General features: G+C 40.5%; 1 protein-coding gene across 1 annotated transcript in view; it reads right to left on the bottom strand.

Moving 5' to 3' along the window:
• Nucleotides 1-3918: 3918 nt before the first annotated feature.
• The window catches only part of CNOT2 (CCR4-NOT transcription complex subunit 2), an 81880-nt gene continuing 68506 nt past the window's right edge, over nt 3919-17292 (bottom strand). Inside the window, exons 11-15 of the mRNA XM_073651779.1 lie at nt 17063-17124; nt 16459-16508; nt 11443-11543; nt 10849-10993; nt 3919-4817 (exon numbers count right to left, since the gene is read on the bottom strand). Of these exons, the coding sequence (XP_073507880.1) occupies nt 4731-4817; nt 10849-10993; nt 11443-11543; nt 16459-16508; nt 17063-17124 (445 nt within the window). The 3' untranslated portion in view covers nt 3919-4730. The remainder of the gene's footprint in view (nt 4818-10848; nt 10994-11442; nt 11544-16458; nt 16509-17062; nt 17125-17292) is intronic.

The following is a 17292-nucleotide window of genomic DNA, read 5'->3' as shown; positions in this document are numbered from 1 at the left end:
ATACAGAGACAGAGGGACTTGCTTAGCTAGTGAACTTAGAGAGACTCCTTTAAGAACATAGCTGGTAGGGAGCCTGAACTGGGAATGGACCGGAGCTGAAATTGGAAGATCAGGACAGCTGCCATAATGAAGGTATATTAGTAAGTAACTTGAATTACTAACCTAGTTAACATTGTTTTCTTTGCCAAGACAAGCTCTTAAAAGATAGAAGCCAGTATTGTAAATTTACATGAAAAATAAGTTTTGGGAAGAAATACAAAGTTAAAAGGGGTTGGTCACTTCCTTTTAACAAATGTGTTTGGGACATGATTATGTGGCACATACTAATAGGTTTTACAGGTTCTCCTATATGAAGTAGCTCCTTGTTGTTTGGCCACGTTTTGGCTTATAAGTACGGATGTAAAATACTGACCAAAAACTGAATGTGTTAACGTGGCCTCAGTGCGGCCTACTTCACAGACAGCACATCTCTCCTGTTCTCATAATGTCCGCAGATCAAGGAGTATGTGACCACACCTGGCCATCAGCCTCTGGACAAACTAAAGCAGTTTTCCAATTGAAGGAAGCTGATGGACAGGTCTGGTCATATGTTCCTCCATCAGTGGACATCATAAGCGCAGGAGAGCTGTGCAGTCGGTGAGGAAGGTGGAACTAACAAGCAGGTGCCTTGTCACAAAGGAGAACCTGTAATACCTGCATATTAGTAATAAGGATCACAACCTCAAGCCTGAACATGTCTGTTAAAATGAAGATAAAGAAAACTCTTAAAGAGGTTGTCCACTACTTTTACATTGATGGTTTATCCTTAGGATAGGTCATCACTGTTTGATCGGCTGGGGTCCGACAACTGGCACCCCCACCGATCAGCTGTTATCGTGGTGGCCGCCGGCAGGAAGTACTTGCTTTGGGAGCTGGCCATCTACTTGTAGTGGCCGGGGCTTGGTACTATACTATTCAAATCAATAGCAGGCGGATGTGCACTAACAAGCCCCTGCCACTACAAGTAGACGGCCAGCTCCGCAAGTAAGCACTTCCAGCTGACGGCCGCCACCATTGATAGCAGCTGATCGGCGGGGTGCCGGGTGTTGCATGCCCACCAATAAGACATTGATGACCTATCCTAAGGATAAGCCATCAATGTAAAAGTTGTGGACAACCTCTAAGTATCTAACATATTATAATGAAATAAGTGTCTTTCCAATTGTAGAAACTTGAAATTACAGTACTGATTGATTGTATCATAACACAGAGTGCAAAAGATGCAATGAATATTAAAAGCAAAGATAGTATAAAAGCTGAACATTGTCTTTAATATAGTGGTGGAGTCTCAAGTAGAAAAAAAGCAAACAGCAAGGTACAAAGTATTGCAGTGCTCTTCAAACACTCAACATATACATCTCATATTTTTAACTCTTTGCATTGATCAAACAGATGAGGGCATCTTTTCAGCGGTAACATTTGGAGCCTCAATATGAAATCTGCCTGTGGAGATGATAACAGCCTACAACATACATGACATGCGTCAGCAGCTCCCCTTCTTACAGTACCTGAGAGATAATTTCAAGCTTCTCCATTATATTACCACTTATTATACATCCACTGTATAAAGTGTTACTGCTGTGCATATATATAGCTTATCACAGAGTAGTTCTTTTAACCCTGACATCCCCACAATCATGATGTACAGTAATGACAAACTATTAATGTATTGCTAGTACTGTAAAGCTTAACAGAACAATTGCAGTTAACCTTAACGGTGGAAATGTGGGAGGACGTTCCAATTATCTGTATCTTAATATATAACTTGGTGTGACAGATACACAATTCAGTGTATCAAGAAAACTTCGGCACTCCAATAGTTATGCTTGAAAAAATTGTAAATTTTATTTACATATGCCCCTTGTTACACAGAACAGGGTATGAGCCCAAAGTAAAGGAAAACAGACCAACGTTTCGACCTTTAGGGCGGTCTTTCTCAGGGTCATCACTAGGTATAAACAAACGAATAATTAATGCAATAATCCATATACAATGAATTCCATTATGTAGTGTGTAAACAGCAGGAGGATGAAAATGCATGGATATAATCGAATTAAAATATAATGTATGCACCAAATTTTTTTCATAAGATAGAAAATAATAGAAGAGGCTATGCTTTATGAGAAAACATTTCACATGGGTCAAATTACAAACTTATGGATATAAACCTCATGGGAGGCCAAAGAGTCTACCAATACATTAACTGGAACTAAAGGTGCATAAAACAAAGTTCATATTACCAGTTTGAGAAAGCTGTCTCACTCAGAGTTTAGAGAACTGGAGGTATTCTATGTAATATAAGAATAGGGATTATACTTTTAAGACAGCGTAACAGGTCAGCAATGGCTAGTATATAGGTGTAAAAGACACCTATGGTCCCATTCACTCACTAGCGGTATCTTACCTGTGCCTGGGGTGAGAGTGGATAAGGCTGCACGTGATGTGGGGAAGTATGGAGTGCTGATTATTTTTAGTCGTAATACAGGTGACCTGTAGGACCTGAAGGTCCTCAAACCACCAGTGATGCACACTCTGCTCACGCAGTACGCGCCCCCACCGGAATCACCAATGAGAATACGGCACTGGATATAAAAATAATCAGCACTCCATACTTCCCCACATCACGCTAGTGAGTGAATGGGACCATAGGTGTCTTTTACACCTATATACTAGCCATTGCTGACCTGTTACGCTGTCTTAAAAGTATAATCCCTATTCTTATATTACATAGAATACCTCCAGTTCTCTAAACTCTGAGTGAGACAGCTTTCTCAAACTGGTAATATGAACTTTGTTTTATGCACCTTTAGTTCCAGTTAATGTATTGGTAGACTCTTTGGCCTCCCATGAGGTTTATATCCATAAGTTTGTAATTTGACCCATGTGAAATGTTTTCTCATAAAGCATAGCCTCTTCTATTATTTTCTATCTTATGAAAAAAATTTGGTGCATACATTATATTTTAATTCGATTATATCCATGCATTTTCATCCTCCTGCTGTTTACACACTACATAATGGAATTCATTGTATATGGATTATTGCATTAATTATTCGTTTGTTTATACCTAGTGATGACCCTGAGAAAGACCGCCCTAAAGGTCGAAACGTTGGTCTGTTTTCCTTTACTTTGGGCTCATACCCTGTTCTGTGTAACAAGGGGCATATGTAAATAAAATTTACAATTTTTTCAAGCATAACTATTGGAGTGCCGAAGTTTTCTTGATACATAGTGTACACCTTTTTTCTTCTGAGCACCCACTACAAAACAGTGAGCGACCCCTCATTCTTTAGATACACAATTCAGGTCATCTACTGCTCTATACTGATGTGCCAAGTGGAGAGCTGGTATGGCTACTTAGAGGTCGAGGAGACAGACGGGTGGTTTTTATTACTTACATTCAATTTCTCAGTGCTGGTCGCCTCTCCTTACAAATACCCTGGAAGTAGAACTCATCTAGGTTTAGAAGGAATCCATCTCATGATTGCACAAATGACTTCACAATCTCAAATCAAAGTCAACACTGCAGTGAGGAGAGCTTTTCTACTTTATTACAAAGAGAAGAAGCCTTTATGTGGTCAGAAAATACAAGATTGATCTTTTTTTTTTTTTTTCCTATGAAACGCTGCTGTTCAAACAGCCAGAGTGAATTGTCTCAGTTCACTTCTTTAAGTCCCATCACGTTCACTTGGGTATGGATGTCCTTGGCTGCTGAAAATCTGGCCCTTTAGTGCACAGGGCGACAATGGAGTCCCCTGACCAGCAGTTCCAGAATGTCCCATTTTCATATATTGCATCCATGCACACCTCCTAAAAATGAGGTACAGCAGGGCAAACATTTCCAAAATAGGTGTCATATATATAATATATACACATTCGTACATACATACCTTTATTCATGTGATGTCCAAAAATTTAAAAAAAATGTACACATTTATTACAAAATCGTAACAAAGACTGGACAGTGTTTTGCTCATTCTGGAAAGATGAAGCTCAGTAATACACAACTCTGGAAATTGTCCAAAGGTTGTGGCAATATCTTTCTCCTTAAGAGTGAATTACTGGTTTTGTCTGCCCATTCCCTGCCACAGGGGCCTGCAGATCCTTGCACTGCAAGAAGGTACATGCTCCTCTGGCCGTGAAGGGGCTGAACACGGCAGAAAATTGCCTTTCAGAAACAAGAGGGGAAGTAAAATGAAGGAAGTTGACCTTGCCCATCTTTCCAAATGAAATACGAGAAGGATCTTCACATAAAAATGCACAAACATGTGTTTCTTTTATTACCAAATAGTGCTACAATGAACAATGCAAACTTTGCTGTCTAATTTTGTTTCTGTCTCTCTCTCGCTCACTCTTTTTTGTACATTTTGGAATCCGAGTGGTAAACTGTCAGTATTCTGTTCTTACGTGTGTTTGTGTACAGACCTAGGTCTGTCTGCTGGCATAAAATGATAACAAAACATAAGAGGAAAACAAATTATCAGACCCTGCTCAAACTAAAGAAACAAATGACAATTCTAGTTGTTGGGCAGCACATAATTAGTAAGGCAGGACCTCAAGTGATGATCCCTTTGCATGAGACAATTGCCAGATCCTCAAGGAATTAAAACCAGGATGCCTGAGCCACATCAGTTCTGCAGTTATGTTGAGTATTGTGCTGAGACAGCCATACCCCATGAACAGGGAAGTCTTTAGAAGGCTTGCTGAGCAGGATTGTAATTGAACGTGGATGGCAGATGAGGCCGTTCTTCTAGCTTGTCATATTCCAAATGGAACTCCTGTCAGGAAAGAAAATAAGAGAATCAAAATGCAGGATTTAGGAAAGGCATAAGGATAACGAGCAGAGGTGGGCCAAGCTGAGGTCCCCTTCTATTACACACACCTCACGGGTGGTCCACTGACCTAAATAAGCACCTGTAATGCTTCCCACAGCGACAACACGGGCAAGGTGTCCTCTGTGATTAGCACACTGTTATATTATCACACATTACTTACAGATCTGATTGTCTGCCCCCTGTGCTGCGCTTTAATTGCATTCTGAATTTAAACATTTCAAGAAAAGGAAACCAGCCTGTAAACTATTCGATACCTGCGATTATAGGAAAACAACCAAAGCAGATGGACACCAAAAATGAGAAAACGAGTGTGCGGCTAGTGTGTAACTGATCCAATATGCATGGCACAAGAAGAAAACACTAAAAGATGTAAAGCACACCACTGACATAGCAAAAAGTGTAACAAACATTTTGAAAATGAGAGCTACCAAGGCATTAAATGGTTCTAGGTTCTCTGAAGAAAACCAGAACTACGATAAAATTGCATCAATGGACGTTCTCCATAGGGAGAGTGGGGACAAAAAGTTATATCAGTCAATGATGATTATTCCGCAGTTTATTTTACGCCTATCTAACTGTATACTTATAAACTCTTTGCTTATTTAGCAGAATATAGTGATAAGGATAATCAAAGTTTTATCATAACAGGAAGAGATGGCATCGGCCTGGCTTTAGCTGCCCATGTGATGCTGTACTGATGCATCAAGCAGAGCATAGAGTACTAAAACACAGGATGAAATCTGAGAATCAAGGTGGAGGCTGAAGAGAAGCAAAGAGGAAGCTGAACTGCATGGAATTAAAGGGGTTGTCCACTAATAGGACAACCCCTTCATGAACTAAATGTTTGGCCCCGATAAAATAAAAAAGCTTATACTCCCCTCCTGTGCTGGCGCTGCTCCCACGGTGTCGGCACTCGTGGTCCTGGGGCTGCCGTGCGGTTGTTGTGACCCCGGCGCCCAATCAGCGCTGGCATCACTGTCCGCGCCTTTGGACAAATCGAACATGAAGAGGAAGTCCAGGCTGCGGCTGCATGCTGACTTCCTCTTTCATGTTCAATTTGACAGGAGGCAGGTACAGTGGCACCAGCGCTGATTGGGCGCCGGGGTCACATGTCACAACAGCAGCATGGGAGCCCTGGGGAGAGCGAGTGCAGACACCGCGCAAACGGCGCCAGCACGGGAGGGGAGTATAAACTTTTTATTTTATCGGGACCAAGCGTGGGGGATGACAAGGAGTTGTCCAAGTAGTGGACAACTTCTTTAAATCAATAGTAAGGGACTTTGCCGTCTGATATGGGAAGTATGTGATGCATTATATTCTTGTAAAATCCAAAAACGAACAAATGTGACATTTCAGTCCACTCTACCTACTGCAATTTTTCTCACATCATGCCCTGCTGTCTGTTCCTGAATAAAATGCATCACCTACCTCTCCAATTGGAGTGCGGAGTTTCAGATTACTGCTATAGATAAGACAGATGTTATACAGATACAGGCACCTGTGAACCCATAAGAGCCCAGTGAATAGGTGGGAGCAAGTACTCCTCTTGTGAAAAGTGCAAGGCGTGATAGGTGGAGGGTGTAGAGATGGGAAAAAAAATCATCTGATTCTTGAATAAAGTTTATACACTTTTTGTTTCTTCTCGTTCATGTATACTTTTGATTAGAAGGACATTTTTTAAAACCACCTATCCTCTTTGATGTGACATTTCAGTAATAGACACAAATTAGACTTTGGCATGAAATCTTCTCAGGCTTATCATTTAACGGCACAGACCACAATGAATTTACCTATGCATTTAGACATCTTCCTCTACCGCTTGAACAATTTGTTTATGGCATTCATTTCTCTAGACTGTTTCTTAATGAAAAATAAAAGTAAAATGTTTTCTTTATTAAATGATTTATTTCCTATTACACTGAATCAGGCTCCTCCATAATGAGGTTTATTTCATTTGTACAACTAATTGCGGAAGCTGGACCAAGGTAATCTAGAGTTAAAGCATGTAACTAATTCATATTCTGAACTCAATTATGTGAGCATGTGAACTCGGTACTTTCAAAGGAAGGAAATAAAGAAAAAAGGCAAAGCTGGGATATCAGAAAATCTTTACATCACCACGTGGGTGCACATGTAGTTAATTTAGTAGGTTTAACATAATTCTAAATAGCATCCTGTTGAATTGGTTGGATATGTGACTGGATTACTTTTTCATTTAAAGGGAACTCGTCATTTCTCCAAATGCTACTTACCTGTAAATATAGGGTTGATCTGCAAGTTCTCAGAGTTCTAATGCTGTCCAGCCATCTCACTGAAAGTGCAGTTACCGAGAGAAAATTATCTTTATCCCTCCCGGGAGCCACCGGCTTTCAGTCATAGAGGAGTGTACTGACTGGCTATCATTGCTCAGTACACAGTGAGCAATGGCTGTAAGCACACCCTGGTACTTTAACAGTGGATACGCTGCAGAGTGAAATGTCCAAATGCCGGGGTGTACTTCCAGCCGCTGCTCACTGTGTACGAGGGTCAGTCAATAAGTAATGCCTCCTATTTTTTTTCTCCTTTTAATTGGCAAGAAATTCAAATGCAATTACATAGGTTGAAAACCACAACATTAAAGATTAATTTTTCACTTTTCAATATAATCTCCATCCATTTCCACAGTCTTCGTCCACCATTTAACAAGGGCATGTATTCCAGCATGGTAAAAAGCATGGTCTTGCTTCCAAGCCATTGACGCATGGACTTTTTCACGGCCTCCTCATCCTCAAAGTGAATCCCACGATGAGCTTCTTTCACCGGCCCGAACAGATGGAAGTCTGATGGTGCTAGGTCAGGACTGTATGGGGGATGAGGCAAGACTTCCCATCCAATTTTCACAATCTCTGCAGTGGTGTGACGACTGGTGTGTGGTCTTGCATTGTCATGCAAAAGAAGAACATCCGCCATAGCTTTAGCTGGGCAAACTCGCTGGAGACGTGCTTTAAGTTTTTTAGGGTTGTGACGTATCTGATAGAATTTACTGTGCATCCCTGCTCCAAAAAATCAACCATAACCACACCCTCCTCATCCCAGAACACAGTCGCCATAACTTTCCCTGCTGATCGCAGTTTTGATGATGCCATTCCATTGACTGCTTCTTTGATTCTGGGTCAAAAAAATGAACCCATGTTTCGTCTCCAGTCACAATTTTTTTCAGAAACTCCTCCCCCTCCAAATGGAAGCGTTGCAAGTGTTCGGAGGCTATTGTTTTTCTTGTCTCTTTGTTCTCATCGGTTAGCATTCTTGGGACCCACCATGCACAAACTTTTCTGTATCCCAGTTGTCCAATAATTTTCATCACACTGCCTTTACTGAGGCAGATAATGCCACACAATTCATCTGCAGTCACCCGGCGGTCACCACGAATTATGTCATCGACTCGCTGAATGTTGCTTGGAGTCACTGCGGTTACTGGCCTACCACTCCGCGTTTTGTCAGCCAACGGTGATGGCCCTTCAGCTGTGTTACAGCGACGAACCCATCGTCTAACAGTACTGACATCCACTGTTGCATCACCGTACACATCTTTCAGTCTCTCATGAATTCGAATGGGCGTTTCACCTTCCGCATGCAAGAATTCAATCACAGAACATTGTCTAATACGAACATCGATGTCAGCCATTTTGCAAACGGATACAGTCCTGCCACCTGTTGGTGCAGGAAGTTGCAATTGCTGTGGATTGGAGAAGAAGGTTTGAGGAATTGTACCAAATTCCAATATTTAAAATAACTACCTTATTTAAGGAGAAAAAAATAGGAGGCATTACTTATTGACTGACCCTCGTGTTATGCAATGACTGTTGCTGCTCTGTGCAGTCCTCTATGACTGGAAGCCGGCAACTCGAGGGTGGAATGAAGTTCATATTCTTCCAGTAGCCACACTCTCTGAAAGGCAGCTGGACAGCATTTTAACACTATAAACATGTGTTTATAAAAAGTCTACACACCCCTGTTAACTCCTTAACGACCGCCGATACACATTAAAACCGGGTGTAGCCAAGACCCTGGAGAACATGATCAGGGCCGGTTTTTCCAGTCCCCGATCACGTGATTGCAAAGTAACATGTCTGAGGACATAGAAATGGTGTCCTCAAGTCCCCCACTGTGTCTCTGCCATCCCCCGGCCCTCCTTGTCTTCATGAAGAAAAATGGCAGGCGCATGTGCAGTGCGCACGCCGAGATCTGCCGGCTGGCAACAGCAGGGATTTTTCCGATTGGTTCCTGACTTTTGATCACTGTGATAGAGCCTATCACAGTAATCAAAAGTCCAATAATTAGTACATCATCCCTTTAGATTACATTTTTATTTTATAATTTTTATTTCATTATTTGCAGCTGGCCTTAGAGCAGGCCTTTTTTTTTTTTTTTAAAGTATCACAATATGACGACCTAATGTTATCAAATTCTTTGGGTTCAAAATCCTCACTATACACCTGGATAAAATCATTGAGGCGTGTAGTTTCCAAACTCATGTTAAATAGTAGTCAGTACGCAGCTGCCATCATTTACGGTGACTCTGTTTAACCCCCATATAAAGTTTAGCTGTTCTAGTAGGGAATTACCGGACATGTTCTTAGCTCCATTTTATAGCAAACACCATGGTTCACAAACCGCTTACAACACCGCAAAGGGATCTCAGTACTGAAAGTTATCAGTCAGGAGACTTGAACACAAAAAGGCATTATGTATACACCAATGAACACTGAAGATGATCATCAAGAAGTGAATTAAATTTGGCACAAAAGTGACATTACATATAACTTGGATGTCCTTCAAAAATTGATAAAAAGACAAAAAGAAAATTGGTCTGGGAAGCTGCCAATAAGGACTACAGCAACATTAAAGGAGCTGTAGGAATTTCTGGCAAGTACTGGTTGTTTACTGCAAGTGACAACAATCTCTCGTATTCTTCATCTATTTGTCCCGTGGGTTAGGTTGACAAGACGGTAGTTTATTCTTACAAAGAAAAACATCCTAGCCTGGATAGGGTTTACTAAAACCTACATCAAAAGTCTTCCAAAAGTGTGTGTGAAAACATGTTGAACTTTTTGCCCATAAATCCAAAAGGTATGTTTGGGGCAAAGACAGCACTGTGCATCACCATAAGAACACCATACCCACAGTGAAGCATGGTGGCAGCAGCATTATGCTCACGTTTTAGTGACCTGCCAGGGACTGGAGGCAGACAGAGGTCGGGCAAAAAGCATAGAAAAAAAAGTGAGCTGTACATGCAGGGCCCTCCCACTGCACTTGAAACTCATTGGCATACAATTTCAACTATGGATTTCTCTAAAACAGCTTTCAACAAGCAAGGTAAGGTAAGAATTTAATCAGCATTAAAGTGCCATTACATAGATTGTCTTAGCTTGGGGTATAAAATCAGCATAAACATTTCTCTTTAAAGACAATCACATGGGAGCTGTTAGTGCTATATATAGGAGTGCTTCAAAAAAGGAGAAATGACAGACAGGAAAAAAGAAAGAGGCGGTACATCTGTGAAATGTTTGCACAAACTCATATATATATGCTGGTTGACCACATACTGTCTTTCACATTCTGCCAAATAACTTCAGACGGTTGCAGCTTTCTGTCCACAGTCTGGTTAAATAAATGTGCTTTAATAGGTCCTGTTTTGTCCAACTGTTTAGGAGGATAATATCTGTTCTTCAAGAATTTTTTTTTAGATATATTTACTTGGAAGGAAAGAAAGAAAAAAAAACCAAAAACTGGCAACCAAATTTAAGCTGTGGTATTAAGAGTTGTTGCTATAGTTTTCGGCACTGGATGGATGAACTAGAGTTGCGAAAGAATCTCATTTGGGACCTCTATAAACTTCACAGTTTAGATCATTAATAAATATATATCTTCTCTTAAAATGTATTCATTTGGTTTATACCTCAATTCTACCAAATAAATCTATGTACTTGTGTACCTTTGCGACTTTCCTCCAGTTAAGACAGTCAAAGAAATAATATGTTCCCCTCTCATAGGTGTTGGTTTTCATAGTTGGTTCCATTCCAGGTGCCCTGGTTATCCATACCCGCTCTTCTTTGTGGTATCTCCAGTCTCTGTTGAAACTATAAAGTAAGAAAAAACAATGAATAATATGAAGAATGTAACAAGTAAAATATATTAAGGAAATATCATTAAAAAAATTAAATAAAAGCTCCATGATCTTTCCAAAGATAATCAAATGATACATTCAGTGTAGTCTATCAACCACTGGGGTGATATGTTCTGATCTATGTGACTCATCCTAGGTGCACAAAACACTGGTTCACTGTTGGTGAGGAGTAGGATATTTACTGTGATTTACTGGGGAAACTGAAGACTAAGTGACAAGAACCCCCCTCCCCACCTCTCGCAAGACAATATGGCTGACAAGGTAGTATGTCAGACCTTGAGTTTACAAGGAAAAAAATGCATACAGTTCCTGCCCTCATGTAGGAGCACAGTGAAATTTAGTTAAAAGTTGTGTGTATAACATGATTTACACATCACTGAAAATAAAAAAGTGTATACATACAGCTCTACTGCCGCTAAAAGCTGTAATACGTCCCCACCATTCATGTAATAAAGATAGAAGAGTAGATCTTCTCCGTATCGGCCAAGTTTTATTGCAGCCAGCTACAAAATAAAAAGAAAAAAACATCTAAAAATATATACATAGAAACCTAAAAACATCCATCCAAACTGCATTTATTCATCAGTGCTATTAACATTCAGATTTTTATTATGAACACATGATATGTATCAAATCTTATTCTCTAGATTTTACTTTGAGGTTGGGCACTGGACTTACAGTAAGTTTCCAATAGCACAGAATTCCAAACACCAATTGCAATCAGGGATTCATGCCACAAAATCTGTACCTCTTCATAAATCAAGTGTGCCAAGTTTTATATTTAGGAGGAGACACCACTTTATAATTTAAATGCTGAACCTAATCTGGGATTTTGCTTGAAGCTTAGGCTTTATGACTACAGGAGCATATATATTCATATTTTAGTATACAAATGCAGAGCAAACTACCGTATTTTTCGGACTATAAGACGCACCGACCATAAGACGCACCTAGGTTTTAGAGGAGGAAAATAGGAAAAAAAAATGCAAGCAAAAAATGTGGTCACGATGCACTGTTAAGGGGGAGGGGGTCAGCTGCCGACACTGGTATAGGGGTAATGTCCCATAATTCTGATAATATCCCCCACCCTGATATATATATGCCCCACCACCTTCCTATTATACATGGCGCCCATCCCCATCCTGGTATGCATGGCTTCACTCATCCCTATCCTGATATGCATGATCCCCCTAATCCTCATCATGCTGCACATAAAAAAAAAATAAACACTCCTACTCACCTTTCTTCTCACTCCTCCAGCGCTGCGTCCTGTCTGCCCACACTATCCTCGCCATGCGCGGCTCACAAGGAGAGATCAGCTGCCGTAAGTCACTGCTCCCCATGCCGGGACTGTATGGGAGCAGAGACTTCATGCTCCTTAATAGCCGGGCACACAGCGTAGCCGCAGCGCGGCTCCTGCTGCTGCCGGGTGATCGCGTGAGCCCGCTATTAAAGGGCATGAATATTCACCCCTTGCCTACGTCTGTGGAGAACGAGTGAATATTTATGCCCTTTAATAGCAGGCACACGCGATCACCCGGCAGCAGCAGGAGCCGTGTGGCCGATACACTTTGTGCCGCTATTAAGGAGAATCCTTATATTGAGGATCTCATCTCGGTGCATAATGGCAGTCAGGCTACCTCTGGCGAGCACATGGAGGGCTGTGCGGCCCTCCAAAGAAATGCCACCCCACACCATTACTGACCCACTTCCAAACCGGTCATGCTGAAGGATGTTGCAGGCAGCAGATCGCTCTCCATGGCGTCTCCAGACTCTGTCACTTCTGTCACATGAGCTCAGTGTGAACCTGCTTTCATCTGTGAACAGCACAGGGCGCCAGTGGCGACTTTGCCAATCCTGGTGTTCTGTGGCAAATGCCAAGCGTCCTGCACGGTATTGGGCTGTGAGCACAACCCCCATCTGTGGACATCAGGCCCTCATACCACCCTCATGGAGTCGGTTTCTAACAGTTTGTGCAGACACATGCAAATTTGTAGCCTGCTGGAGGTCATTTTGCAGGGCTCTGGCAGTGCTCCTCCCGTTCCTCCTTGCACAAAGGCTGAGGTAGCAGTCCTGCTGCTGGGTTGTTGCCCTCCTACGGCCCCCTCCACATCCCCTGGTGTACTAGCCTGTCTTCTGGTAGCACCTAGCACCTCCAGCCTCTGGACACTATGCTGACAGACACCGCAAACCTTCTTGCCACAGCTCGCATTGATGTGCCATCCTGGATGAGCTGCACTACCTGCAACTTCTCTGGGTTGTAGAGTCCGTCTCATGCTACCAGGAGTGTGAAAGCACAGCCAACATTCAAAAGTGACCAAAACATCAGCCAGAAAGCATTGGTACTGAGATGTGGTCTGTGGTCCCCACCTGCAGAACCACTCTTTTATTGAGTGAGTCTTGATAATTGCCAATAATTTCCATCTATTGTCTATTCCATTTGCACAACAGCATGTGAAATTGATTGTCAATCAGTGTTGCTTCCTAAGTGGACAGTTTGATTTCACAGAAGTTTGATTTACTTGGAGTTATATTCTGTTGTTTAAGTGTTCCCTTTATTTTTTTGAGCAGTGTATATATACTCCCCCAACATTCGGACTATAAGACGCACCCCCCATTTTCCTCCAAAATTTGAGGAAAAAAGTGCGTCTTATAGTCCAAAAAATATGGTAGGTATTTAATATGGCTACTGAACAAGCCCCAACAACTGTAATTACCAGTTGTCCTTAAGGAAATCACAACTTTCCACTTATTTCTCATTCTATAGCAACAGAGAATTATCTACATACAGTAAATCCTGCCTGGAAAATACATATAATATTATAGAATACCGGATTTTTTCTACATATGCCATCTGCCTGTAACGGAGGTGACCGGCCGTAGCTCTAATGGCTGCTGTTTAACCATTTATATACTGTTGTTAACCCCTTCACGACATACAGTACAGACCAAAAGTTTGGACACACCTCATTTAAAGATTTTTCTGTATTTTCATGACTATGAAAATTGTAGATTCACACTGAAGGCATCAAAACTATGAATTAACACATGTGGAATTATATACTTAACAAAAAAGTGTGAAACAACTGAAAATATGTCTTATATTCTAGGTTCTTCAAAGTAGCCACCTTTTGCTTTGATGACTGCTTTGCACACTCTTGGCATTCTCTTGATGAGCTTCAAGAGGTAGTCACCGGAAATGGTCTTCCAACAATCTTGAAGGAGTTCCCAGAGATGCTTAGCACTTGTTGGCCCTTTTGCCTTCACTCTGCGGTCCAGTTCACCCCAAACCATCTCGATTGGGTTCAGGTCTGGTGACTGTGGAGGCCAGGTCATCTGGCATAGCACCCCATCACTCTCCTTCTTGGTCAAATAGCCCTTACACAGCCTGGAGGTGTGTTTGGGGTCATTGTCCTGTTGAAAAATAAATGATGGTCCAACTAAACGCAAACCGGATGGAATAGCATGCTGCTGCAAGATGCTGTGGTAGCCATGCTGGTTCAGTATGTCTTCAATTTTGAACTCTGTGTGGCATTGACCTGGTCTCTAATCTGAGTTGCTGTTAACCTTCGATTTCTGAGGCTGGTGACTCGGATAAACTTATCCTCAGAAGCAGAGGTGACTCTTGGTCTTCCTTTCCTGGGGCGGTCCTCATGTGAGCCAGTTTCTTTGTAGCGCTTGATGGCTTTTGCAACTACACTTGGGGACACTTTCAAAGTTTTCCCAATTTTTCGGACTGACTGACCTTCATTTCTTAAAGTAATGATGGCCACTCGTTTTTCTTTACTTAGAATTTGTATTATGGCAAGAAAAAAGCAGCTAACAGTCTATTCAGTAGGACTATCAGCTGTGTATCCACCAGACTTCTGCACAACACAACTGATGGTCCCAACCCCATTTATAAGGCAAGAAATCCCACTTATTAAACCTGACAGGGCACACCTGTGAAGTGAAAACCATTTCCGGTGACTACCTCTTGAAGCTCATCAAGAGAATGCCAAGAGTGTGAAAAGCAGTCATCAAAGCAAAAGGTGGCTACTTTGAAGAACCTAGAATATAAGACATATTTTCAGTTGTTTCACACTTTTTTGTTAAGTATATAATTCCACATGTGTTAATTCATAGTTTTGATGCCTTCAGTGTGAATGTACAATGTTCATAGTCATGAAAATACAGAAAAATCTTTAAATGCGGTGTGTCCAAACTTTTGGTCTGTACTATATAACGTACATTTGCGCCATATGTCGCGTCCCTGTACGTCCCTGTGTATGTCGCGCCAATGTGCGTGAGTGCGAGCCCACATCTTTCCCAGCAAATGATGGCTGCCTCTAACAGCTGTGGGTGGAGAGGAGCTCAGTTCCAGACTTCATAGATTGTGATTTTCACTATACATAGCAGCAGTGCATCAGTACTGCTATGTATAGTACAAGCAACCAGATGATCATAGCTTCAAAACCCTCAAGGTACTAACAAAGTTAAAAAATATATGTTTTTACAAAATATTTTTTTTTTTAAAAAAAAAAAACAAACCCACAAAACATTGAAATTACTCCCCTTAGCCCCATAAAAAAAAATAAAGTAAAAAATACACATTTGGTATCGCTGCGTTCTTAAAAGTCTGATCCATAAAAATATAAAATAAATTAATCTGATTGGCAACAGGTGAAATCGCCCGGTCATGAAGACGTTAATCACTGATAGTGACACTTAAATGGTTTGCTTGCTTGCGAGGTGCCATCATTTTCACTATATACTGTTAAACTGTGATATTGCAGTAAGTAGAACTAGCAGTCAAGCGCAGGTACAAGACTAAAAAATATATTGGAAAGTATAAAAAAAATAGATAAAGTATTAAAGTTCAATCACCCTTTTTTTTACCATTGAAAAAAAAAAAACCTGTCGGGTATTCTCACATTTGCAAAAGTCCGACTAAAATATAAAATCATTGATATTGTACCTGTAAACGTAGTAAAGAAAAAAAATCAAAATATCAGGATTGACTTAATCAAAACATTGTACATACATCTAAATGTTGCCAATATAAACTACAGCTCACCACACAAAAAACAAACTCAAATACAGCTCCGTCCACACATCTGAACTCTGTTCATGTCACTGCAGTCTTTGACCCTGTCAGGGGTCCGTCTGTTTCCCATATTTAAGGAGACTCAAACGGAACTTCTGAATGTAGTGTGAACAGGACCTTATTCAAAAGTATAACTCGTCCGACAAAAAAAACCCCTAATATGGTTATGTCAATGGACATATAAAAAAGTTGAGTCTCTTGGGGTAAATGATGGAAGCGCAAAAATTAATATTGGTTAAATAATACACAAACTATGTAAAGCCTTAGAAATTTGACACTACTACAGAAAAAAACACAAAATGACAAAAAAAAAAATTGACCCAGACATTCACCTTATCCCGAATGTGAATGTTCGTTAAGTATTCAGAAGGAACATGGAAATCTAAAAGAGAAATAATGAAAAATTAAAATTAGACAGTAGTCTCCTCATTTATTTCTGACACATTCTCGACCTAACAAATAACCCCAAAGTTTGTATGAAATACAGTATAAAAATCAGATAAATGCTATGGGGTCTATGGATTGATGGCTCTGGTTTGACGTTTAGGGAACTGAGGGGATTTTGCCTCGGCTTGCTTTGAGTTAGGTTTATATGATGCCTCAAATTAAACTTCTTTGAAAATTAATTAAAATGTTAATAGTATTTCCACAAGTTATATGTAATTGGATTCACTATTGTTACTATGTTCAAATATTTGTTCATCTAATTATGCTGGTTTTGTAGAGCCAAGATGTATAAATAACTCATGTTTAATGCTTCTTAAGGTGGGGGTTGGAGAACTGTGTTTCTTCAATGTTTGTCTGGTTGTTGTTGTTTTTTCCCTTTGTGTAAATCTTTATAAAAATCAATAAAAACATTTGAATTAAAAATAAATAAAAAAAATCAGATAAATGAGCTAGAGTAGAAGGGAAAGAAAAAGTACTAAAATGTCATACCGATATCTTGTGGTCGACAGGGTGACGATGCCCACGGCGATGCAAATTTCGGATAAAGATTTCTGGGGTTAAAAGTGAAAAACGCATACATAAAATTATTATTGAATTCACTCAAGAATAAAAGTGTTCTCACAAATTTAAGGGCTCCAGTGTTTTTCAAGTACATTTTTATATATTTTATTTAAAACATTTAAAAAAAAAAAAAAAAAAAAGAATATTCTTCACTCATT

This window comes from Phyllobates terribilis, unplaced genomic scaffold (genome assembly GCF_046119375.1).
Source record: "Phyllobates terribilis strain yellow unplaced genomic scaffold, ASM4611937v1 Scaffold_11__3_contigs__length_659146591, whole genome shotgun sequence".
In the NCBI taxonomy this organism is placed as follows: domain Eukaryota; kingdom Metazoa; phylum Chordata; class Amphibia; order Anura; family Dendrobatidae; genus Phyllobates; species Phyllobates terribilis.
The sequence above is the reverse complement of the archived record's forward strand: the minus strand, read 5'-3'. Positions and strand labels throughout refer to the sequence as shown.